The sequence below is a fragment of the Zootoca vivipara genome, chromosome 10, assembly GCF_963506605.1.
Source record: "Zootoca vivipara chromosome 10, rZooViv1.1, whole genome shotgun sequence".
Lineage (NCBI taxonomy): Eukaryota > Metazoa > Chordata > Lepidosauria > Squamata > Lacertidae > Zootoca > Zootoca vivipara.
In genome coordinates this window covers 23,419,406-23,444,763 of record NC_083285.1, presented here as the reverse complement: position 1 = coordinate 23,444,763, position 25,358 = coordinate 23,419,406, and the positions used below count along the sequence as shown (strand labels likewise).

The 25,358-nt window shown below is 44.1% G+C and overlaps 1 protein-coding gene across 3 annotated transcripts in view; it reads right to left on the bottom strand.

The window, feature by feature from the left end:
* Window positions 1-21,195, bottom strand: part of TMEM117 (transmembrane protein 117) — a 205,678-nt gene extending 184,483 nt beyond the window's left edge. The window contains exons 1-2 of one of the 3 annotated variants that reach the window (XM_035128605.2): window positions 20,502-21,195; window positions 14,461-14,755 (exon numbers count right to left, since the gene is read on the bottom strand). In XM_035128605.2, coding sequence (XP_034984496.1) covers window positions 14,461-14,737 — 277 coding nt within the window. In that variant the 5' untranslated portion in view covers window positions 14,738-14,755; window positions 20,502-21,195. The other 2 variants (XM_060279621.1, XM_035128607.2) reach the window with 2 other exon arrangements.
* Window positions 21,196-25,358: the final 4,163 nt, after the last annotated feature.

Below are 25,358 nucleotides of genomic sequence, written 5' to 3'. Positions count from 1 at the left end.
ACAGCGCCACCAGCGTCCTTTAAAAGGTAGTATATGCAGCCATTTTCAGAGAGCAAACTTGAGCTTCACTGCACGCGCAAAACTCCCCCACATGGCTCTTCAGATCCCAGCCTTTGTTAATGAGTCACACATTTCAGATCAGTAATCATTTTCATAAATAGCTAGTGATTTTGTTGATAAAATGGCTTTGTATTTTTACAGTTTAGCTTACACAGGATTTACATAGCTACTCCATGGTTCACTTTTTTAAAAAATAACAAAAAAGTCACTGCTTTTCTAGAACTCTACTGTGCAAACACAGCCACTGTTGTTTAGACTATTTTTGGATACTTACTCAGCAAAGAGAGGTGTTTTTAACATGTATGTACGGGGGCGGGGGGTGGAAGCCAAGCTAACTACAGATAAAGCTTGCTTTGGTGACTTTGACTTGAGATGGCTTTGACATCGTAAATTAAAGAGAATGGATAATTTAAAGAGAATAGATATCACAGAGAATAGATATCACAAAAGACATCAGACTTGAAGAGCTAGTGAGCAGTGTTATTACAACAGTGGTACCTCGCTAGATGAATGCCTCACAAGACAAAAAAACTCGGAAAACGAAAGTGTTTTGTGATTTCAATGGAGACTCGCAAGACGAAATTTCCTATGGCGCGCTTCGCAAGACGAATTATTTTCGTCCCATTGTGTTTCAATTCATGCGTTGTTTCGCAAGATGAATTTTTTTTTCCCGTCTTGCGAGGCACCCTATGGGAAACTGCACTTCAATGCGTTCCTATGGGAGCCGCTTTGCAAAACGAATTTTTCGTTATACGAAGCGACTCGCAGGACAAATTAAATTCATCTAGCGAGGCACCACTGAATATGGCTGTGCACCACAGATACTTAGGACTCTCCAAGTCAAAAAAGTCGGCTGTCAGGATGCTATTAGCATATCAATATGCCCATTTTGGTTTCTCAGTTTCTCATTGTCCTAATCTTAAGTTCAGTTCTCCATATTTCTGCATCCATTTGCAAGTGTTCAAGAAAATGTATCAGTATTTTAGCACATGCATTTTTGTGCAATGTGCACATTTTTGCAAAGCAATTTTCCCCAAGATAATGCATTTCTGTATGTTATTTTCACTAATGCTTGTATTTATATGCCCATATTTACCCTAGTATATGCATTTTTGTATTAAATACCCAACTGAAGAATTGCAAGATGTGTAAATAGTGAAGGGTGGCTGTGTTTCAGTTCATGCGTTGTTTCAGAAAGCATGGGTTCTGTAGGTTCACCTTTCGATATTGACTGAATCAATTTTTTCCCTTAACCCTACTTGGGACCTGCCTGGTGGAGATTTCCCCCCATTAACAGCCAACCAAGTTTGTTACCATCAGTAGGAGGTACCCTGATCCCATCATCATCAGAAGATGGGATGGTGGATGACATGAGGCAGGGCATTCCTAGTGGTGTCCCCAAGTATGGAACTCCTTCCCAGAGGATTCTGGTCTGCCCCCACAGTTGACATACTGTTATATAAATATCAGTTCTCATCAGGGTAGGTTTCCCCCTTTAGCTATTTTAACTTCTGCTCTATGTGTGTGTGTAATTCAGTGGTTTTATGGTCATGTTTATTTCAGATGTTTGTTTTAATGAATTGTTATGTGAAGCCACTCTGTACCCAAGAAAGGGGGAGGGCACAAAAACATCAAATACTGTACATGATGATAGATAGATAGATAGATAGATGATAGATAGATAGATAGATAGATAGATAGATAGATAGATCTTCCTGATCACCGCTTTGTGGCCCACAAATGGCTACCTTCGTTTAATAAATTAAACTTTGGGGAAAAAACCAACTTGCTTGGTCATGTTTATTTCAGATGTTTGTTTTAATGATTTGTTTTGTGAAGCCACTTGATTGACAGACAGACAGATGATAATTGATAGATAGATCTTCCTGATCACTGCTTTGTGGCCCACAAATGGCTACCTTCATTTACATCAGCAACGTCCATGCTTGTTTCAGAAGAAGAATTATTATTCATTATTAATGAATAATAGTCTTTGCCCTAACAATGATAAAGACTTGTTCATCCAGAAGAAGAAGAAGAAGAAGGAGAAGAAGAAGAAGGAGAAGAAGAAGAAGAAGAAGAAGAAGAAGAAGAGGAGGAGGAGGAGGAGGAGGAGGAGGAGGAGGAGGAGGAGGAGGAGGAGGAGGAGGAGGAGTTTGGATTTGATATCCCGCTTTATCACTACCTGAAGGAGTCTCAAAGTGGCTAACATTCTCCTTTCCCTTCCTCCCCCACAACAAACACTCTGAGGTTGAGTGAGGCTGAGAGACTTCAGAGAAGTGTAACTAGCCCAAGGTCACCCAGCAGCTGCATGTGGAGGAGCAGGGAAGCGAACCAGATTATGAGTCTAGCACTCTTAACCACTACACCACACTACACCTAATAATTTCCTAGCTAACATGTGGCACTTGAGTGAGCAGCTACATGGTCAAACAGGATAACTGCAAACTGTGGCCTCTCTCACAACCCCACAGACAATATTTGGAGGAGTTAAAAATTTACCTTTACTCAGCAGCACACAACTAATTCTGATGTCACCCTGATTAACTTGTTTCCCTGCAAACCAAAGGCACCCGACGTCTGTTCATATTTACCTAGCCATATTTTAATCTGCAAACAGGGGGCTTTTAAGTGCTTCATTATAATATTACTCACTTCTGTTTGATTTGACACATCCAAATAGTGTGAAATGAGCTCGTTCCCATTTCCCTGCAAGAAAAGAACAATTAGCGGATGTAGTCGAGAGGCAGTGTCAACACAGTCTCCAAATAAGAGATATGTTGCAAGGGTCCTGCCATTGTTCGTATGACTTTGCAGAATTTGGCAGCCATAGAGATCGCCAGGATTGTCTTACAAAGTTGGCAGGCGCTAGTAGAATGTTTCTGGATCACACTATTAGCTCAAATGCTCTAATTAACTAATACCGAGTTCTTTTTGGGAGGGGTGCCAAAGAGACCCACATACCATGATTTAAATTAACTTATAGGGCAATCCTATAGGGCAGAAAGTGAGGAGGAATTAAAGAACCTTTTAATGAGGGTGAAAGAGGAGAGCGCAAAATATGGTCTGAAGCTCAACATCAAAAAAACCAAGATCATGGCCACTGGTCCCATCACCTCCTGGCAAATAGAAGGGGAAGAAATGGAGGCAGTGAGAGATTTTACTTTCTTGGGCTCCTTGATCACTGCAGATGGTGACAGCAGTCACAAAATTAAAAGACGCCTGCTTCTTGGGAGAAAAGCAATGACAAACCTAGACAGCATCTTAAAAAGCAGAGACATCACCTTGCCGACAAAGGTTCGTATAGTTAAAGCTATGGTTTTCCCAGTAGTGATGTATGGAAGTGAGAGCTGGACCATCAAGAAGGCTGATCGCCGAAGAATTGATGCTTTTGAATTATGGTGCTGGAGGAGACTCTTGAGAGTCCCATGGACTGCAAGAAGATCAAACCTATCCATTCTTAAGGAAATCAGCCCTGAGTGCTCACTGGAAGGACAGATCGTGAAGCTGAGGCTCCAATACTTTGGCCACCTCATGAGAAGAGAAGAATCCTTGGAAAAGACCTTGATGTTGGGAAAGATGGAGGGCGCTAGGAGAAGAGGACGACAGAGGACGAGATGGTTGGACAGTGTTCTCGAAGCTACGAACATGAGTTTGACCAAACTGCGGGAGGCAGTGGAAGACAGGAGTGCCTGGCGTGCTCTGGTCCATGGGATGGGATCATGAGGAGTCGGACACGACTAAATGACTAAACAACAACAACATGGGGAGCAGCAAGGAAAGGGAAACTCTTGCTGCTTGGGAAGAAGGAACGCAGCTTGCAAATCGCAGAATGCAACCCAACGGGATTTACATCTGAATGAATGTGCTGCCAGTTTAGTTTAGGGAAAGCAACTGGAAGTGTTTATATAGGCAACATAAACCTTTCAATCGAATCAACCATTTTAATCCAGAGTCTATTAGCATTTTTCAGAGAAAGTCAAGGAGGTGGACATTAATTCCACAGTGCCTCCTTTGGGGTTTGCGAGGCAACTGCCATCCCGCAGATGAATCACTTCAATAACTTTTTGCAAGTATTTGTTTTAGAATGTTTTTATTACAGCCTGAACTTTGCAAAACCCAGTAATCAACCACATTTTTAAAAAAACAAGAAAAAAGAAAAATCTAAACATTAAATGGAATATGGTGTCTTTATGCTAACAATCACCTTAAAACAATAATGACTATGGAACCAAGTATACCTTCCTCAGTTGCTGTTATTATTTATTTATTTTATATGCCATGTTGTGGGCACACATCTGTCCAGAAAGATTTCTTGTGTTTGGGGAGAGAATTCTGGCAGGGACTCTCCAGGGTTTCAGACAGGAAGTCCTTCCCAGATGTCCCTGTAGATTTCAGATGGACTGAACTTGGGACTTTCTGCACGTAAAGCAAACACTATGCCTCTGAACTGTGACTTCTTCCCTCTCCTGATGCTTCTCCTTCCTTTGGAAAGAGGCTGAAAAGATTCATTCCCCTTAGGTGATTTCATGGGCAGGGAAATCCCGAGTGTTTGCAAAGGCAACATTATTTCTACACTTTCTCCTCCTGCAATCTGAACATGAAAGTAAAGCACTGAGATGTCTTTATGGGACCCAAATCTGTCATCAGCCAAGCACTCGTAACAGGAGTTATAATACCAATGCTATTCCATAACATTGCAATTTCTACTCCACTTAAAAACAGGTTCGCAACCAGATTTTGGGCATCCAAAAGCTGAGAGCTTGCAAAATATCTAAACAGAATGTCACAAATCAAAGGCTAGCCAAGCTGTTTCCTTTTAATTTGAAAACTGCCAACAACCCAAACTAGATGTGTAGTGCGGTTTTAACACATGCCTGATCTTTATGGATTCCTGAACAAGAAAATAGGCTGGCACAGAAACACGAGGTGGGCGGAATATGGGAAGAGAAATGAATCTCCAGGAGCACCACAGCAATCTCAGGAAGCAAAACAGAAAATATTGCCATCGGACTTGCAGTTCTGCACACAGCCTGACCATTAGCAAGGAATGCCATTTTAATTTCAGAAGACAGGAGGGCTGATGTATTGTGGAGGAGAAAAAGTTTAAACAAAAAGATTTAGGTTATGCACGGTAGATCCAGCCTGCACACTGACACATGGAGCCCTTAATGGCTTGGGTCCCAAATTTCTGACTGTTGTGGCAGGCTGTTATGAGCTGCAAGGGAGGCCCTTTTGGAAGGTCCATTGCTCTGCAAGGTTCGAGGGGCAGCAGTGCAGGAGATGGCCTTTCTGTGGTGCCCACCATCCACTTGTGGAATGCTTCAAGGTACATCTGGCCTCATCATTGTACGCATTTCACCAGGAGGCCACGGAGCATCTTTTTGCAGAGGCCTTTACAGGTAGGATATGAATGCAGAATATCACTCCCTGTACAGTTTTGCTCTTGGTTTGCTTGCTGTTTGATGCTCTTAAAAAAAAAAAACAGGTAAAGGACCCCTGAACGGTTAAGTGCAGTCAAAGGCGACTCTGGGGTTGTGGCGCACTGGCGCTCATCTTGCTTTCAGGCCAAGGGAGCTGGTGTTGGTCCACAGACAGCTTTCCGGGTCATGTGGCCAGCATGACTAAACTGCTTCTGGCGCAACAGAACACTGTGACAGAAACCAGAGCACATGGAAACGCCATTTACCTTCCCGCCGCAGTGGTACCTATTTATCTACTTGCACTGGCATGCTTTCAAACTGCTAGGTTGGCAGGAGCTGGGACAGAGCAATGGGAGCTCACTCGGTTGAGGGAATTTGAACCGCTGACCTTCCGATTGGCAAGCCCAAGAGGCTCAGTGTTTAGACCACAGTGTCACCCATGTTTTATGCTCTAACTGCAAGCTTAGTGCTGCAATGCACCATGTGACATCCTCACTGTTTTAAGCTGCATGAAGCTGAGGCTCCAATACTTTGGCCACCTCATGAGAAGAGAAGACTCCCTGGAAAAGAGCCTGATGTTGGGAAAGATTGAGGGCACAGGGAGACGGGGCCGACAGAGGACGAGATGGTTGGACAGTGTTCTCGAAGCTACAAACATGAGTCTGACCAAACTGCGGGAGGCAGTGCAAGACAGGAGTGCCAGGCAGGCTCTGGTCCATGGGGTCATGAAGAGTCGGACACGACTAAACGACTAAACAGCAACAAACAACAACAACAAACCGCCTTGAGAAGGCAAGATGTAGAGCAGGCTATAAGATACATAAATCTAGGTGACTCAGGGAACTGTAGCTCTCAACAATCTTATAGTGCACTCCAGCCACATGTTGACTCAGAAATAATGGGACTTTACCCCACAGATGACTGCAACCTTTTACAATATGATCCACCTGAAGTCCTGACCATTTTCACACTAATGTGAAAAGACTCCTTTTCATCTATTTTTCTCCCTTAAATTCAATTCCAACTCTTTAGGAGAGGTAAGAGAATCAAGGCCCACCTAGGGACTGTTTTTCAGATGTTTGTTATTTCAACGTTCAGAGATTATTTCCAAGTTAGAAAAACAAAACCCATTGGATTCACACTGTGTATTCAGTGACCTCTAGTGGGCAGTCCTGTTACTGCCTTCTCTAAGGGTCCAATTACGGTAAATTCTATCAATCTGCAACTTGAGTTTTTCCCAAAGTAACAGAAGCAGTGTTAGCAGCAATTCTTGTGAGGGAGAATTTGGACTCAAGTCATAGACAGAAGTGTCCAGCCTCTAACCAACGAAGCTATCCACTTGATTTAGATCAGGGCCCTGGAAAGAGGGGAAATGATTAGACTGTTTCTTCCCCCGTATCGCAGCCCTAATTTAAATCAGGATCCTGCTCTGCTGCTTGTGGAAGATGAAGAAAATGTCACCGGGAGATCTGATTATGGATTTCCCATGTAACATGTCGTTTGACACCCCCTCCACACACACACACACATCCTTATTTACCAGGCAGTGGAATGCCCTCCCATCAGATGTCAAGGAAATAAATAACTGACTTTCAGAAGACAACTGAAGGCATCCCTGTTTAGGAAAGTTTTTAATGTTTGATGTTTTATTCTGCTTTTAATTCTGTTGGGAGCCACCCAGAGTGGTTGGGGAAACCCAGCCAGATAGGTGGGGTATAAATAATAAAATGATGATGATGATGATGATTAATGCAAACCTGGAAGAAAGGAAGCTGATGGAATTGAAGAAGTCTGCAAGGATTCAGTTTTCATAGGAACCCTGTTCAAGCATTTGGTACCACAGGAGCTTTCTAGAACAGACCCAGCTAAACCCATCCCCTCAGCCAGTGGTGGACCTACATTTGGGGGGCCCTGAAGCTTGAAATGTAATGGGGGACCTTTCTCCAGGTTTGGTACTAAGAGTCTATTTTGGTTGCGATTCTAATTGGCTGTCTGCAAGTGCTAAGCCAGTTTTATGAGTTGTCATTTCTACCGCACTGCTATCAATGGGACTGCTGGCGTCAAGATTTAATTTTGTGGGTGGCCTTTTTTTTCTTGTAAGTCAGTTCAAAATGTTTAATGGAGCTGCCCTTCTCCATGTGAATGGAAAACACAGAAATCTTTCCCAGCTGGCAAAATATGCAATATGGACCTGCCCCCAAAATCCTGGATTCAGTAAAGGAAGTACCAGCATATCTACATTATTCTGCTGTTAGCAAAAATGGGAAAGCATCAAAGGAGCTGATGGAAGGGCTGCTTACTTCTCTATTTTTAGATGCCTACATTTGCATCAGCTGTGGCCATGGTGCCAAGTTTTATTTACAAGGCAACTTTCAATAAACAGGCTATAAACCACGGCTGGAAACTGATGAGCCTGAATCCACATGCAGCCACTGATTGTCAATTCAGGTTTTTATGATTAGGCCAATATTCAAAGCCTTCAGTCACAAGCTGAAATGATTGCTATTACAGTATTAGGAAATAGTTGAGTTTAGAGCCAAAAGGAACAATATAACAGGCTACTAATTTTGAACCATTGAAGGCACATTGGCACAGAGATCCTATACATGGTTTCTTGGTACCAAGTTCCATTGTATTCAATGGGCTTACTCTTGGGTAGTTAGGTTTGTATAGGACTACAAGCAAAAACCACAAGTTTTTCACGGACATTAAAATCTGGACCAGTTTTGATCCAGACAGAGGTGGGGATTCTATTCCAGTCTGAGACTCAGTGGTAGACAGGGCAAATGCAAAAAGGGGCTTGTATAACAACAACAACAACAACAACAACAACAACAACAACAACAACAACAACAACAACAACAACAACAACAGTCAGGGCTTTATTTTCAGCCAGAACTTGCTGAAACTCAGTTCTGGCACCTCTCAGATCCCATTCTAAGAGAACAAGGGATCCATTCATTGTTCCAGCACCTCTTTTTATTTTATTTTTTAAAAAAATGCACTGATAGCAACAACAACAATTTTATTATTTGTACCCTGCCAATCTGTACCCACCACTCTGGGCGACTTCCAACGCATATAAAAACATAATAGAGCATTAAAATTATATTTAAAAAAACTTCTCTAGACAGTCTCTCTTACACACACACACACACACACACACACACACACACACACACACACACATAAATACTGTATACAGACACATGAATCCATACCCATTTATTTTCACATGGGCAAACAGAGAAAGGAGTTGCTATCATCAGTGTTGGGGCCATCAATTCATCCTGCTTCATCTGCTCTGTGGTCAGCTGCAAAAAAGTACCGTCATCATCCAATGCTATCTTTGCTACGGTATCTTGGCTAAATTGCCCTCTGTCTTACCTAGCGAGGCATCTATTACATTCAAACATCTCTGACATTTATTTCCCAAGCTCTTTTTATGCAGTCTCATAATGCCTTTCAAATAAACACCACATTTCACCTGGGGGGGGGGGTGTTACACGATTTCGTTGTAGGGACAATACCCATTTATAACATTAAAAAAGTAATTGGGAAGCCATATAAGAAAAAAGTGAAATGCAGGAGAAAAGCATGCTTTAAAAGTTGATCAATTTTCATTGGAACCTTATTTTATTTTATTTTTTTAAATCACAAACTAATGCACAAAGTGGGGGGGGATGAGAAAACCAAAATTGACAGATACATTTTATGTTCGAAGGTGATTTATAGAACATGAAAACCTGATGTATCCATCTGTTGTTGCTTTTTCTTTTAAAAAGTATCAAATGTAAAGTGAGTTGATAAATAACTCACTTCATGGCATTCATGAAAAAGGGCATCTCTCTCAATGTTCTGTATCTTCTCTCAAAACAAAGGGGTTACTCTCCCCAATGTTACATTTTTTATTTTTTATTTTGCTTTCAAGGCACTGCTGAACTCATCTGACTCTCCCCCTGGTAATGTGGCAAAGAAAAAGAGCAGGCTTAAATAATTGTGCACCCTTTTTTTAATGACTCTTTTTAAGATGTTGCTGGATAGAAGTCGCACTGCAGAGTTTTCCTAGGCCCTGATTGTTTATGGTTAGAATTGATTCTTAGGCAACTTCCAATTTTGATTCCAATACCTCGACCTCTACTCTCAGATAGAATATCTGTAATAGCTCTGTGTTTGTATACTTTAATGATTACGGTTGCAATCTTGCATACACTGTTTGCGTCTCCTTCTGTTTCTTCAGCATCCGATCAACATGATCAAGGCTTTATTGCAAACTGGCAGCCTTTAGGGATGGCCAATATGGTGCCCTCGGATAGCAATGGGGGAGAAACTCAGTTCAGTTAACAGCTAAAAGCAAACTTATTGAATTTGCACTTTTCAAAGTATCGTGAGAATCAAAACACAGCTCTCCTTTGAAATTCACACTTCTCCAAGTTTCATAATACGCTTCTCCAAGTTCATACAAAAATGCATATGTTAGGGCAAAGTGTGCCTAAAAAGGAATATATTAGACCTCAGCTATACAGCTGCAAATATAAATGTTTTAAGTGCATTATACAAATGTGACACTAGATGGTGATGATGGGCATTTTCACACCGTCTATATATATAAAAATGTAAAAATCTTGAAATTGACGGCCGCTATGTTCTCCATAACCGCTTGACCGATCGTCCTGAAATTTTGACACAGAGATCCAGGCCACTCCCCGAGGGTTGTAGGGGACATGAAAAACCTCAAATCACACACCTCGGCAGGATTTGACCCGCTTTTCCACCAAGTCAAACAGCGCCCTCAAGTGGAATTCCTCCCACAGTACACCCCCTCCCTTCCTGAGAAATCTAAGCCACACCCACAAACCAAATGACATCATCATCAACCAAGCAACTTAAACCACACAGGCGGCCATTAGGGATGAAACCTGCCCTCTCCACAATATCTCACCTCTGCTTTGCAGACTAGGCCGCTTTCCAGACTAGGCCAAGTGGAGGTAAGGGGGGGCAATAGAGGGCAGGGATATGTAATGGGTCAGAACGGGGGGGGGGAGAGAGAGGGATGAAAACTGCCCTCTCCACAATATCTCCCCTCGGCTTTGCAGACTAGGCCGCTTTCCAGACTAGGCCAAGTGGAGGTAAGGGGGGGCAATAGAGGGCAGGGATACATAATGGGTCAGAACGGGGGGGGGAGACACAGGGATGAAAACTGCCCTCTCCACAGTGTCTCGCCTCGACTCAGGGGGACTCTGAGGCTCAGGGGGATCTGAAGGGGGGGCTATTACCCTCCATTTCACAGACTAACGCACAGCAACGCGTGCAGGGCCAGCTAGTTTTTAAATATACATGTAGATTCCAGTAGTGAAAATAACACACTAACATGCATTGCATCAGAGGAAACTGCTTGCAAAAAATGTGTACAGCATTAGACCTGCCTTGTCTCAGTGCAGCCAATGGCACAGTTTCATAAACAGGTGGAAAAATAAGCTCAGCGACTGAAAATCCCACCAGTTCCTGTGTCAATGAGGATTTATACTAAAAGCCTTAAACAAAAGCTGTTTACTTTCAAGTCTTAAAAGTCTGCTGCTCACCAGCTGCCTCTTTGACCCCAGGGCTTTCCCCACACCCCACACCCCCACACCCCTATTCCAGAGGCCAAATTACATTTCATTGTGATTCCGGTTAGCTTGGTCACCTTCTGAATCTAAAAACATTCTATTTACTTATGGGATATTAGTAGTTTTTAATATATTAAAAAGTGCAACAGAAATCTTTTTTGGCCCAGGCGTGTCTCTACACACACACAGTAGTACATTAAGGCAAAGGTGAGGAAAAGCTAACTTAAGCTTTTTTCCACCTTTACGCATGTTTACATCTTCCCAGGGATTCGATAGTGCTTCAGGAAAAATGGTGTTAAGTCAGCATTTGCAAGGCTACAGCTCTCTCTCTCCTAAATTTCTGGCACTAGAGAATCACCATGAACCAGAGGACTGAGCAACAGAAAATCTGAAATTATAAACGTTTTGTTTCAATTGTATGGAAAAGTAAATAAATATAATATTTATTTTACATATTCCACAATAATTATAATTATAATATGCCACCCATCTGGGTGACTCCCAAAAAATATTGAAAACACTGTTACTAGATATTTAAAGTCGGCATGTGGCACTTTATAAAATAATATAAGCAAAGAAAGATAGGTCTCCTCTCCACCCCCAAGGAACTTCCAATCTAATTTGCACAATGGGTAAGACAAGGGGAGGGTAACAAGGGTGTAATATATGCAAATACAGCCTTAGGCCCATGGGCAGATTGCAGAGTTCTACCTGACACCGTTGTCCCATTTGCACAAAAACTTCCACTTGCATAACTGAACTTCCCTTCCCTCTAGTTCCCCTACCAGCCCCCCAAATCTGACCCAGAAATGGGCATTTTCTGCTGTTGCCCCTGCTCTGTGGAATGTGCTTCCCTCTGTGCAACCACCAGTTGCTTCAGGTGACACCTCCCTTTTGATGTCAACAACGAAACTGAATAGCCATGGGGCCTGGGAAATCAGACTCAGCAGAATATAAATATAGACTGATTCACCATCTGAACCAGATCTGACTTCAGCTTTGCCTAGGAATAGGCCATGAACACAAGCTATGTACTCAGATACACGTGTAATCTGAGAGGTATTTCTGTGCTCCTTACCTTTAAAATATTAAAAGCAAGATCTGACCCATGTTTGTTTGGTAAAGAATACGAGAGTTAGCACGGCCGAAATCCTTTTCCACCAATGTATATGCAGAGAACCTGGAAGCCAATTCAGGGACTGCTCCCACTGATTTAACAAAGGATACACATGTGTGATGGATATCTGGAATCAGATGAGCTTGAAAACTGACCACACCCTATGTCACACAACAGGAATGTCAGATGTTGACAGTCTCTGACTTAAGACACATTTGTGGACTGAAAGAGATTATCACTTGTTAAGGGCACCTTATGGTGTTCTGCATATAACTACTCCATAAGCCAACCTTGAACAACCTGATACTCTCCAGATGTTTTGGACGACAACTCCCATCAGCCACAACAATTCTCATCTAAAACATTTGGAGGGTACTGTCAGAGGTTATTGCGGCTACCCTTGAGTAACGACGCTCCACACCTGCTTGTCTTTAAGGTGTTTTTATTGTGCATCCTATGTACAGTCCAAAGAGTCTGGAAAACATTTCTGCTTAGTCCGAGTCAGAACCTCGCAATGGCTTCTTTCTGTTTCGCGCCCAACATAATAGCTTGGGAACCCCAAAGCGCCTCCCTCTCACCCTACGGGGTGCCGTGCGCCTCAATTCAGGCGTCGGGAGGGAGGGAGGGCCGTCCTTCTGACTGCTCTCCAGTGCCCAATCCTGTCATTTCCTCCCCAGCTGCTTCCTTCTCTATTTGGTGTTGAGGCTCTCTCATGCTATCCGAGCATCTTCCCTCCTTCTCTACTTCCTGATTCCTGTAATCTGATTTGCTACTGCAGTTGCTGCTCTGAGAGGAACTCGACCTGATGAGGGGAGGCTGTTCCCTATAAGCCCTCCCCCTTACAGGTACCAGATTGGCAAAGGCTGCCATAAGCCAGTCTCTCAAGTGATGGACAAACCTTAGCCACACACCAATGCCCAATCACATATTAAAAGTAGAAGTGAGTGATAAGTCTTTGTCACCACTAGATAGGCTGTTACGCATCACCACTTGCTAAGGTGAACATATGTGTTGGTGCCACGCAGTAAATAATCCAATGGGGGGCCCATCTGACAGACATACATACCCCCAAGGAGATCAAGGCACCATATACAGTCCCATGCCACCCCCACATTTTATTCTCACAGCAAGTCAAATATTTAAGGTACCGGTAGGTTGAGACAGGGTGACCAGACCAAAGTCAGACAGTGGACTTTATATTTGAGTGAAGGTGAGAGATTTGAACCTGGGCCTTCCCAGACTGCCAGGCAAGCTTCCCAATCTCAGAGCAGAGCTTTCAGGATGGTGAAAGGAAGCAGAGTGTTTTCAACTTTTTCCGGGGTCATTTTGCCCAGACACCTACATGAAGCAAATGTAATCTGGTTGAAACCAAGGACATGGCTAATCACACTCGTGGTTCCATTAGCCATCTCCCCTGAGTCTTCATTTTTTTTAATGCTTTAATTAATGCTTATTGGAATAACATAATGGTTTTTGTGTAACACTGGCTTAGCTTTTATTCCTGAGAACAAGTCATAGAATTACAAAATCATAGAATTGTAAAGCTGGAAGGAAACACAAGGGTCAACTAGTCCAACTCCCTTTTCGCCCAATGTGGAGCTCCAACCCACAACCCTGAGATTAGTCTCATGCTCTACCTATGGAGCTATTGCATCCTCATAAGAATGATCTCACTGCAAAGAGTCAGTACTATCTGGAAAATCTAGCTCAGATCACAACTCCATGGATTGGATGGAATGGGCAACAAAGCCTCCTGGGTACAGATGCATGCTTACAAATTATTATTTATTTTATTTATACCCCGCCGATCTGACTGGGCTTCCCCAGCCACTCTGGGCAGCTTCCAACAAAATATTTAAATACAGTAATCCACCAAACATTCAAAGCTTCCCTAAACAGGGCTGCGAAAAAACACATTAAACAAAGCCATGCTCTTATCATAATATCCAGGCCGTGTTTCACAAACCCATCAAGACAGTGAGGAAAGTGCCCTGGAGCATGTCTTTGGCGAGGAAAGTTAATGCCCTCTTCATTAGACCAAACAGATGTGCCTTCACTGTTTGAAAGATTATTTTGCTTATAGTCATCAAGATTGATGATATTCTAACTGACTCATCGCTGCTGTGCAAAACATCCTATTCAGCCATCATCTTTCACTTTGCTTTGCTGCCTTTTCAACCTGAAAGGTGTGAAATGGTAACACAGAGCGGGAGAGAGAAAACACAGGCTTTTAGCACATCATGGAACTTACCAAACAAGCGCCGATGGAAGAAGAACTTGCCAACTATCAGTCCAGTAAGGATGGCAAGCAGCCACAGGAACACTTTCAAAAACCTCCAGCCTCCTCCCTCGGGGTATTTGTTTGCTACAAAAGAAAAGCAGTTCCCCACGACATTGACATTTGCTTCTGTTTGGCTGTGAGAGACTGGATCCTCAGCAAATATCAAGAAGTTACAGAAGATCACCAGGTAGGCCACTATCAAGCGGGACCACGGATGCTGGAAGTAGTAGCGGAAGTCTTTGGCCATCCTCAGACCCTTCAGCCCCTGCATGCAAAAAGCAAAGAAGGCATTAGGTTCTAATGTGTTACTGGGTGTTGCACTATGTCACAGTCTTACACGGGCTATAACAGAACATTAGAATTGACCCATCTAGGCCAATTCGTTCAACACTCACTGGCAGTGACCATGCAAGGTTTCAGACAGGAAGTCTTTCCCAGCCCTACCTGGAAATGCCAGAGATTGAGCCTGAGACCTTCCACGTGCAAAAACGGATGCTCTACCACAGAGCTATGACCATTCCCACTATACATCACTTTCCCCTGCCACCCCATCAGAACTGAGTTCCAGCACCTCTCGGGTACTTTCCGGCACCTCTTAGGTGGGCACCACTGCCATTCTAAGAGAAGGAGGGAGGTGCTCATGGTGAGCTCTGGCGCCTCTTTTTCTAGAAAAATAGCACTAGTTACAGGTAGGGTTGCCAAACTCAATAGAGGACAGGACTTCTGTGCCTTTAAATGCCCTGCTCTCTTTTGAGGCTGGAAACCTTAAAGAGAAACCAGCAGACCCTTTGCTTTGAAATTAAACAAAGGGTCTGCTGGTTTCTCTTTAAGGTTTCCAGACTCAAAAGAGAGCAGGGCAATTAAAGGCACAAAAGTCCTGTCCTCCATTGAGTCTGGCAACCCTAGTTACAGGGGAATAGAGAACATTGCTGTGCACTAGTTTGAAAACGTAGCTGCTGCTTTAAATGATGCCATCTTGTGATGGTGTGTACCAATGCAAAACCCTGGGTATAAACCACCCCCGGTGTTGTTTCAGATGTTGTGTGTGTACACAGCCTCTGTGCGTTGAGCAAGCTTCCAGCTCCTCCTCTTTTTTCTTCTATTTACTCATGAGTATAATGCTCATAATGTCCCATCACCTCCTGGCAAATAGAAGGGGAAGAAATGGAGGCAGTGAGAGATTTTACTTTCTTGGGCTCCTTGATCACTGCAGATGGTGACAGCAGTCACAAAATTAAAAGACGCCTGCTTCCTGGGAGAAAAGCAATGACAAACCTAGACAGCATCTTAAAAAGCAGATACATTACCTTGCCGACAAAGGTCCGTATAGTTAAAGCTACGGTTTTCCCAGTAGTGATGTATGGAAGTGAGAGCTGGACCATACAGAAGGCTGGTCGCCGAAGAATTGATGCTTTTGAATTATGGTGCTGGAGGAGACTCTTGAGAGTCCCATGGACTGCAAGAAGATCAAACCTATCCATTCTGAAGGAAATCAGCCCTGAGTGCTCACTGGAAGGACAGATCCTGAAGCTGAGGCTACAATACTTTGGTCACCTCATGAGAAGAGAAGACTCCCTGGAAAAGACCCTGATGTTGGGAAAGATTGAGGACACCAGGGGAAGGGGACGACAGAGGACGAGATGGTTGGACAGTGTTCTCGAAGCTACGAACATGAGTTTGACCAAACTGCAGGAGGCAGTAGAAGACAGGAGTGCCTGGCGTGCTCTGGTCCATGGGGTCACGAAGAGTCGGACACAACTAAACGACTAAACAACAACAAAATGCTTGAATTGGGATAAAGGATGTGCCTTATGCCAAGGAGGCTTTTCCTCCTTAGAAGAGGCGCACACATGTAAATTTATAGGTGGCTTTTAAGCCACAAGGGCCCTCATAACAGCTTACCATAAAAAAAATAACAGACCATAAAACCGTCAAAAAGCAACCCATAATAGAAAATGCAAAGACAGAGTAACAGCTCCATCCCAAATTAAAAGAAAGGGACAAGCTCAGTTTTTAAGAAAGTTTAACGGAATGTGCCGTGCATGTGTCTGTGTATGCAGTCTGACTTTTGCCACTCAGAAAGCACTGTCTACATAGAAGTGGCCCATCAAGACAGAGGAAGCTGGGACCTCCTTGTAACTATGGGGCCACTGGGCAACTATTTGGAACAGTGGAACACCCAGGAACACCCCAGAACTTCAGGGTTTTCCTCTGGTTGCACAATGTGGAGCTCTGCAAGATAAAGGTAAAGGACCCCTGGATGGTTAAGTCCACTGAATGGCAACTATGGGGTTGTGGCACTCATCTCACTTTCAGGCCGAGGGAGCCGGTGTTTGTCCACAGACAACTTTCTGGGTCATATGACCAGCATGACTAAACCGCTACTGGCACAACGCAACACCGTGACGGAAACCAGAGCGCATAGAAATGCCATTTACCTTCCCGCCACAGCAGTATCCATTTATCTACTTGCATTGGTGTGCTTTAGAACTGCTAGGTTGGCAGGAGCTGGGACAGAGCAACGGGAGCTCACCCCATCGCGGGGATTCGAACCGCCAACCTTCCAATTGGCAAGGCCATGAGGCTCAGTGGTTTCACTTCGCGAGTAAAGACCAGCAGGGATGGGTGGAGGGATGCCTCTTCCCAATCCAGCCCCACCCCCAGTTGGTTTGCACCCTTAGGCAGGTATAGGACGGTGCTGTGCATTGCTTTAACTTTTACAATCCCTACATTTCTTCTAAGGTTGTTAGCTGCCTTGAGTTCCACTTTAGAGTGGAAAGGGATGGTGCTGTTTTTTTAAAAAATAAAGATATACACTGAGCACCATGAATGACAGCTACACATGCGGCAATATATAATTTCTGTTCCTCCCGTCTAGTACTGTTCATGCATCACATCAGACAGCTTAAAGGGGGGGGGGGTCCGCCAGGGCAGCATCAGTGAGCACACATGTGCCTGTAGAGGTCTTTCTTGGCACTCCCGGGGTCTCTCTGCCACTGAAATGTGGCTTGAAAAAATCATTCTGCTGTTGCCAATCTAAAAGGTTGTGGTGTGCTATGCTTTGCCTCCATAGCTGGAGGCAGTAATGCTTCTGAATACCAGTTGCTGGAAACTGCAGGAGGGCAAGAGTGCTCTTGGGTTCAAATCCTGCTTGCAGGGCCCCCCCCCGGGGGGGTATCAGGTTGGCCACTGTGAGAACAAGGTGCTGGATTAAATGTCCTGATCCTGCAGGCTCATTTTACGTTCTTCTGTGTGTGTGCTTGGATTGCTGGGATGGTTGTGGGGCCCACAATAGCTCCTCTGGGTTGCAAATGGGCACACGAGCCCATTTACAATTTAAATTCACAATTCAAATAAAATACAAAAACAACAGCGATATAAATACAAAAATATATACACAACATTAATATGCAACTATCATGAGTTGTATGCATCTACGTATATCCATTATTACCGGAGAAGCAGTGTCTCCCAAGTACAAAACACTGAATAAGGGAAACAGCAATGTTGTGGATCCAAGCATAGACTATTATGAATAAAGGGACAAGTAAAATGCCTGGAATCTCCAGTTAATGGATCTTAGGTGGCAGGGCTGGAAAAACATCTGCCAGGCTTGGAAAGCCAAAGTCACGGCCCATTAGATATTAGTGGTTGACCACTTCCTTCCCCCCCATTGCCTGATGAGAACTGGAATCAAACAATATCCAGAGAGCCGCTCTCTCTGTAGTAGACAGTTGACAGGATCGATGGTCTGACAGATTGCTTAACAGAAACTGTGGCTCAATGTTAGCAAGAGGACAATCTCAGCAGCTGAACTATGGAGGCTTTCATACACTTCAATGCTGAAGTGTACCAATCAATTTATTCCATCCTAAACCTAAACTGATTGCAAAGAAAGCATTCCACGGATATGCATTCCACAGGACTGTTCTTTAGGACTCTGACCTAAAGACAAAGGTCTTCTGCGAAATCTGAACTTCAGTAAAGGAATTCAAAACTGAGCATACTGTTTGTTCCATAAAACAAAACAAAAAACAAAAACAAACCCCACAGCCAGTTCATTCTGCAGCTTCATTTTGCATTGATAAAGATAACAAAGCATTGTGGCTTATTCCATAATAGTGTTTCAGTAAATAGACCCATAGATCTTTCTTAAAGAATGTAACTGGCAACAATGCAATTGTGTCAAAGTCACAGGAACTAGAAAAACAAGATTTAAGAATGCCAGAGATAATTGCAACATTTGTTTGGTGACAAGTGTGAAAGCAAACAACGCTCTTTATAAATAACTGGATCCAGTTTTTGCTATCATTTAAACAACACTAGTGGTTTTTAACATGAACAATTGGTGATGTTTCAGACAACTATATAACCAAATCTTACCTAAATAATTCAGAAAGCTATCTAGATGTTGTGAAAAGGTTACTGTCAGGGCAATAAATGAATTTATTCAGTGTGTATATGAGCAAGAGAAGTAGACTCATGGGACTAAGATCAAAACAAGAAAGCCATAATTTTAAAACCATCATTTTGATCTCTAAAAGAACTTTTTAACAAATGCAGTCTCGGGATACTTTTGTGGGGTTTTAGATATCAAAGCACTAGTGAGGAGAAAGATAACTATGCAGCCCGGCAGTGGGAGAATTTCATCTCTACAGATGTTGTTGGATTATTGCTCCCATCATCCCTAACCATTGGGCATGCTGACTGATGCCCATCCAACAATATCCAGAAGGCCATATATTAGCCGACCCTGATATATAGCACACTTTATCCTTCATATAGTTCATTTCATATACCTCATACCAGCAATGCATACAGCCGGACTGTAAAGTAGGACAATAATATCCCCATGTTTATAATGAGGGATTGAAAGGAAGACCAGGTGTCAAGTATTGTTAGATTTGAACTGGGAGCCATGCTGTTTGCCACTATGAGACATCATCTCTATTCCTGTTCCTACAACACCCCAAAAATAAACAAATGCAAACCAACTGTGTTTCCTAGTCAGCATTATGCTATGTTTATACTACAGGGTTTTACAATAGCACACACCAGAAAAGGTACTTTAAACAGAAGGTATATATGGTGTAATTCTCTTGTATATGTAATTCTCTTGTATATGGTGTATGTGCAAAATTTAAAAAAAGAAAAAGAAGAGGAGGCAGAGCTAATGGACCCGGCACAAGTCTGAGCCTTGCATTAACCATATACCTATTCTCACTTTAAAAGGGTAAAGGGAAAAAACAGAGCTTGATTCCAACAAGAACTTGTCCAGATTTAGCCCCCAAGCCTGTTCTCAGTTCAGGGTCATGCAAGGCTAATAACAGAGGACCTGTCAATCACAGGCATCTGGGATCAGGGCTAGCTGTGCATTTTGGAAAATAAACATTGTGCGAGACAGAGAAGCCTTTCAACGATGGGGCTTTAAAAACAAACCTACTAAGGGACTATAGGAACACTGAAGCGAGCAACCCCAGATGTAGGGGGCGGGTTGCATTGTAAAGTGGAGGTTCAAAGCCAATGGCGAGGGGCTCACCAACACGCAAGCACCAAAACGTAGGTTTCTTTAAAATCATTCCAGGAATACTATTTCTACTCACAGGGTTTAGGGGTATGTCCGCTGCCAAACGTATCTTTTTAGAAAGTGTGCATCAACACCACCCCACACCCCACCACACACACAAACACCATTTTCACACAAGAGGTGGGATAAAAATATACCAGCGGAAATTACCTTCTGTGGTATCACCTTCTTGACGATAACCCATCCACCCCCCAAATAAAAAAGCCACCCCTAAGGCTCAACCCGATCTTCAGCGCCGGACCTGCGCGGGGCGAGCATGTGCAGAGTGCCTTTCCCACGGCTACATAACGCCAAACGTTTTTGCCCCGGGCTCCCTCGCAGTCTCCAAATCCCGGCCGCGGCTCCCCCCTTTTAACACGCGCGATCGCGGAGTGGAGGGGGAGAAGGGGCGGGCGCCCGCGGAGGCAGCGCGCACTTGACTCACCGCGTCCGGCGCAGGCACGCTGCCCTCCAGGATCGGCCTTTCTCCTTCCCCGCGCGGCTCCGGCAGCACGCGCGCCACGCGAGACAGTCGCCTCCTCGGCCGGCTATAAATATCCCGCGGGCGGACGCGAGGGAGCGCAGCCCACCGGCAGCAGCCCACGCCCTCGGGCCGCCCCTCGGGCCGCTGCCCTTAACGGGCTTTCCCGGAGGACGTCTCCAGGGGTCGCTTGGCCAGGAGGAGCCCGCGGACGCCGGATCCGCCGCTCGCTCCCTGCGACAAGGCCGGCTGCGGCTGCAATCCGGGCTCCCTCGCCTCTGTCCCTCCTCTCTTTCTCTCGTTCCCTTTCCAGGCCTCGCTGGAAGAAACTAGCGCGCATCCGCCGGGGGCATCTCGGATTTGGAGACCTGGGCGCGCCGAGGGAACTAGGGCGCAGGCGAGGCCCGGCCGGAGGAGAGAGGCTGCTCCGCTCCCCTCCCAAGGTCGCCCGCCTCCCTCTCGGCGCACGCCGGAGCTGGCTGTAAGTCATCCGGAGCACAGAAGCTCAGAGATGGGCTTCTGCGTCTGGCATCTCCTCCAGCTCTTCCCGCGTGGAAGGTTCCTGGGGTAGGACCGACCCTGCGGGGTAGGACAGCTGTAACAGTGGGGTGAGCATCTGACCTGTGGGTCTGGAACAGCTTCAGCTTCCTCCTCCTCGTTTTTAAAAAAATATATTTATACTTTTCGGATATATACATTTCATTGATTTTACAGTCATTTTGAAATTTTAAAACTTTACTTCCTTCCCCCTCTTTCTGCGGTTCCTTAAATTTCTTTTTAATATCTTCTGCATATCTAACTTAACTTACTCTTTTTAAATCTTTTTTAAATATATACTCTTACATAACTGCTGGTTATTACAATAATCCTGCCAGTATTTTTTTATCTGCGACAAGGATGCCAACTTGAATAAAATATTGCCGGGGCCCAGATAAGCCCTGCCCAGCAAAATTGATCACAAGATGCAACACACACACACACACACACACACTATTTGAATGGCAGTGCCAGTGTACATTCACTTTGGGTGGGCCTGCCCCCCTAAAATATTTGGGTCCTCGGCAAAGGGTCCTCGGCCACAAGGAGTTGGCTCAGGATCTAGCCTTAATTTTAAAATTATTAACACCTTGCATCCCTCTTCGTCATTTAAGCGTATCATTTTGTGTTTCTTACTGTTTTATGTTCTACATTGTTTTAAATTTCACATTTACTGTAATGTGTTTATTATATTGTGTTTTAAGCATTCTGTTTTCTTCCTACCTTCTCTACTGGTCCTTGACTGAAATAAATATACGTACCAACTAACCGCTTCCAATGTTCCTAATTTGAATAAGTTCATGTAGCAAAACATATAGTAACTGAAATTTCGGCAACATCTCTAGTAGCTCTTTTTCCTGTTGGTTCTTTGTACAGTAATACCTCCGCGAACGTCTGCCTTGTCTAGCATCCATTCCAGCGAACATCCACGGCAAACCCAGAAATACTGGAACGGGTTACTTCTGGGTTTGCCGTTCGCGCATGTGCAGAAGTGCAAACTGCTCCGCGTGCGTGCGTACGCAGACACGGCGCTTTGCCCTGCGTCCTTTTTGGCTAGCAGCCGAGGCTCCGGAACGGATCCCAGCCACAAAACAAGGTACGACTGTATTGACTTTTGAAGATGCAAAGTGGTTTGCAATTCTTATCTTGAAACGGGTGGCCTTTGCAACAAGGCTGTGAGACAAACCACTAAGACAAACTCACACATCACAAGTTTGTTTATGGTGTATGTACCATACAATACAATACTTGCCTTGTTTGTATAATGGAAATGGTTCTGTATGCTGTGCCATAAAGCAGACACAGTAATTGGTTTCTTGACTTTGGCTTCAAGGAAAAGAGTTCTCTGGCACTACAAAATGCATCTGCCCTTTGAGGTACATATTTTATGTTTGCTTGTTTTCAGTGGCTATACTTCTTGCTATTTGTGCCAGCCAAACCATCTCAATTTCTATTTATGTAACTTTTACTACAACCCTACCTACTTTTGTAGAAGAAAATCTAATTGAATTCAGTAGGACTTCTGAGTAAACAGGGTTAGGATTGGGGCTTTAGGATGCTTCACTGAACCAATCATACTCTTCTTATTAAAAAAAAAGTGTAGACCCAAGTTGTTGCTTGCTAAGCAAAATACCAAATCTCTACCAGAAAGAACAGTTCCTTCTAATCTGACAAAACACTTGTAAAACTTTCACATATATGAAAACTCCTTCTTCTTCTTCTTCTTCTTCTTCTTCTTCTTCTTCTTCTTCTTCTTCTTCTTCTTCTTCTTCTTCTTCTTCTTCTTCTTCTGTGATCACTCGTAGCCGAGTAAGATTGTCTTCCATAAACACAATTTTAACAATGGGTCCATAAGTGACTGTGGAGGCCAATTCTGGATCCACATGTCCTTCCACAGTGGGAACATTGGTTTCTAGGCGGGAGTTGATCACGGTGTGGATTTGCCAAGTGTGTCTTCCTCTTAGCACGTTTCTCCTTTGCGTCCTGGGTTGGAGTGTCTTCAGAGCCCGTGACACCAAGGCTGTTCTCCAACTGGAGCGCTCGCAGGCCAGTGTTTCCCATTTGTCAGTGTTTATACTACATTTTTAAAGATTTGCCTTGAGACAGTCTTTAAACCTCTTTTGTTGACCACCAGCATTGCACTTTCCATTTATAAGCAGGCATCAACTACCTCAGGTATGACAGGACTTCCAGGATTGGTGGTTTTCACAAGAAACAGGGCTGGCAGAATATATTTTGCTGCCTGTGGTAAAGGACAAAATGGCACCCTCTCCCATTCCATGTACAGAAGATGAATGGACTGTCAAATCAATATCCTACTTAATTTAACATGGGTGATGAGACAGCATCTAACAGCACATAAAAGCAGCAGGGCAGCTTGTTAAAGAACGCAATGCAGACTGTCTGGCACATGCCGGTGTGTCCTCACCTCACCTTGCTACTGCTCCCCGTAGCTCCAGCATCTACTGTCAGAGGAAGCTGCCTCAATCTGTCTAACAGTAGGGCCAGCTCTTACTAGAACTCTGATCTCCACGGAATAGAGGCTGTTGCAAAAAACGTACACTGAGCTCAGAATTTTGTTTTCAGTTCTAGAACAAACTATAGTCTTTCCCACATTGAATTGGGCCCAGATACTAATTAGCAGTCAGTGTAATTGGGCCAGGATTGGTGTTATATGCTCAAACCCAGGTGAGAAACCTGGCCGCCGAATTCTGCACCAGCTACCCACCCAGCCTTGAACAACGTTGTAATTTTACACCATGAGCAGAGTCTTCTATTCATTCCTGCATCCTGGCTTTATCGCTAGCGTCTAAATTTGTCAATTCAACTGTACCACCATGGTGTCATTTACAGGACAGAGAAGAGAAAAGCGAATTGCTGCACAATAGCTTTAGGACATAGTGTTCTATTCAGAAAGGAAAAGTCCATAATATGTATTCACTTCACAAGCCACAGTTTTCTGGAGTAGCAAAGTAACCCACTTTATCAGTCAATGCTAACCAAGGTTATATATATATATATATATATATATATATATATATATATATATATATATCCTTGCATTAAAATCTATTAAAATCTGTGTTGGTTTTTTTAATGTGAAATACTGTCAGGGGCTGGACTGAGGAGGAATGGTGAGGACCGCTGCCCTCCCTTCTCCTGAACCTTCCCGAGAACAGGAGGGCAGTATAGATTTAGAACAGTGGTTTGCAGAAGGTCATAGTTCAGAGGCTGCAGAGGGCAGAAGCTGGGAAATACTGGGAGAGGAACAGCAGGAAGAAGAAGAACCAGGGGAGAGAGAGCTGACAGAATCAGTGTCCTTGGAAAGCATTCCTCACCACCACCACCACCCGCCTCCCAGGACCAGGCGAGCATTGAGAGTATTAGAACAGAGAGCTCAGAGGCAGAAAGCTCAGATTGGCTGGCGCAGGGGTGATGTAGAATAGAAGAGATGGAGGGGGTGGGACTTTACTCGGAGCAACTGCATTCCTTCATCTCTCTCTGTGAATAGTGAATAAATTACTTGGTGAGTATTCTTCTTGTTTATCTGCTTCTTGGCTGCCACCATGGGAGGGATCAGATTCCCTGAAGCCTGACAAATACAGGTAAACATCACATTTAGATCACCTTGACAGGTTACCTTTTGCTCATTTCATTCATCCTCACCAAAGCCCAACTAATAAGAGTTCCAGAAAACATCCCATCAGCATGCTGAGGACACCCAGCTTTCTCCTTTTCATCTAATCCAAATTTGCAGGCCGATGGCCTTGATAGGTGTCTTGAGTCAGTAATGAGCTAGACTGGGCTAATAACTCAGCCCAAACAATATAAAGATGCCAATGCCAGCTTACAGAGAAGTTGTTGTTCAGCTGCTATATCCAATTAAGCAGGCATGAGGAATCATGACCACCTGCCTCACACCTGACATCATATCACAGGTGTGGGGCAGGTGGGGATGCAGCTGCCGGTGCACAACTGGGAGCCTTAAAGTGTTCACACAATCCTGCCTGGGCAAAGGAGGCTTGTGGTCACCACCAATCAGCTCACTGGCAATGAAAGCAAGCCTGCTGGGATTGGCTGACCTGCAGAGTTCCTGATGGAGCATCATGATGATTGACAAGTGGGTGGTGCCTTTTAGACAGGGGAACCCAGGTTCCAGCCAACCTGATCCGGTTCCCCACCCCCTGCCTTGAAGATCAGCTTCACAACTTGGAGGTGCTGTTAGATACGGCCTGGAAAGTGATGGCCAAACAGCATCTGTGGCCAGAAACACCTTTCACCAAT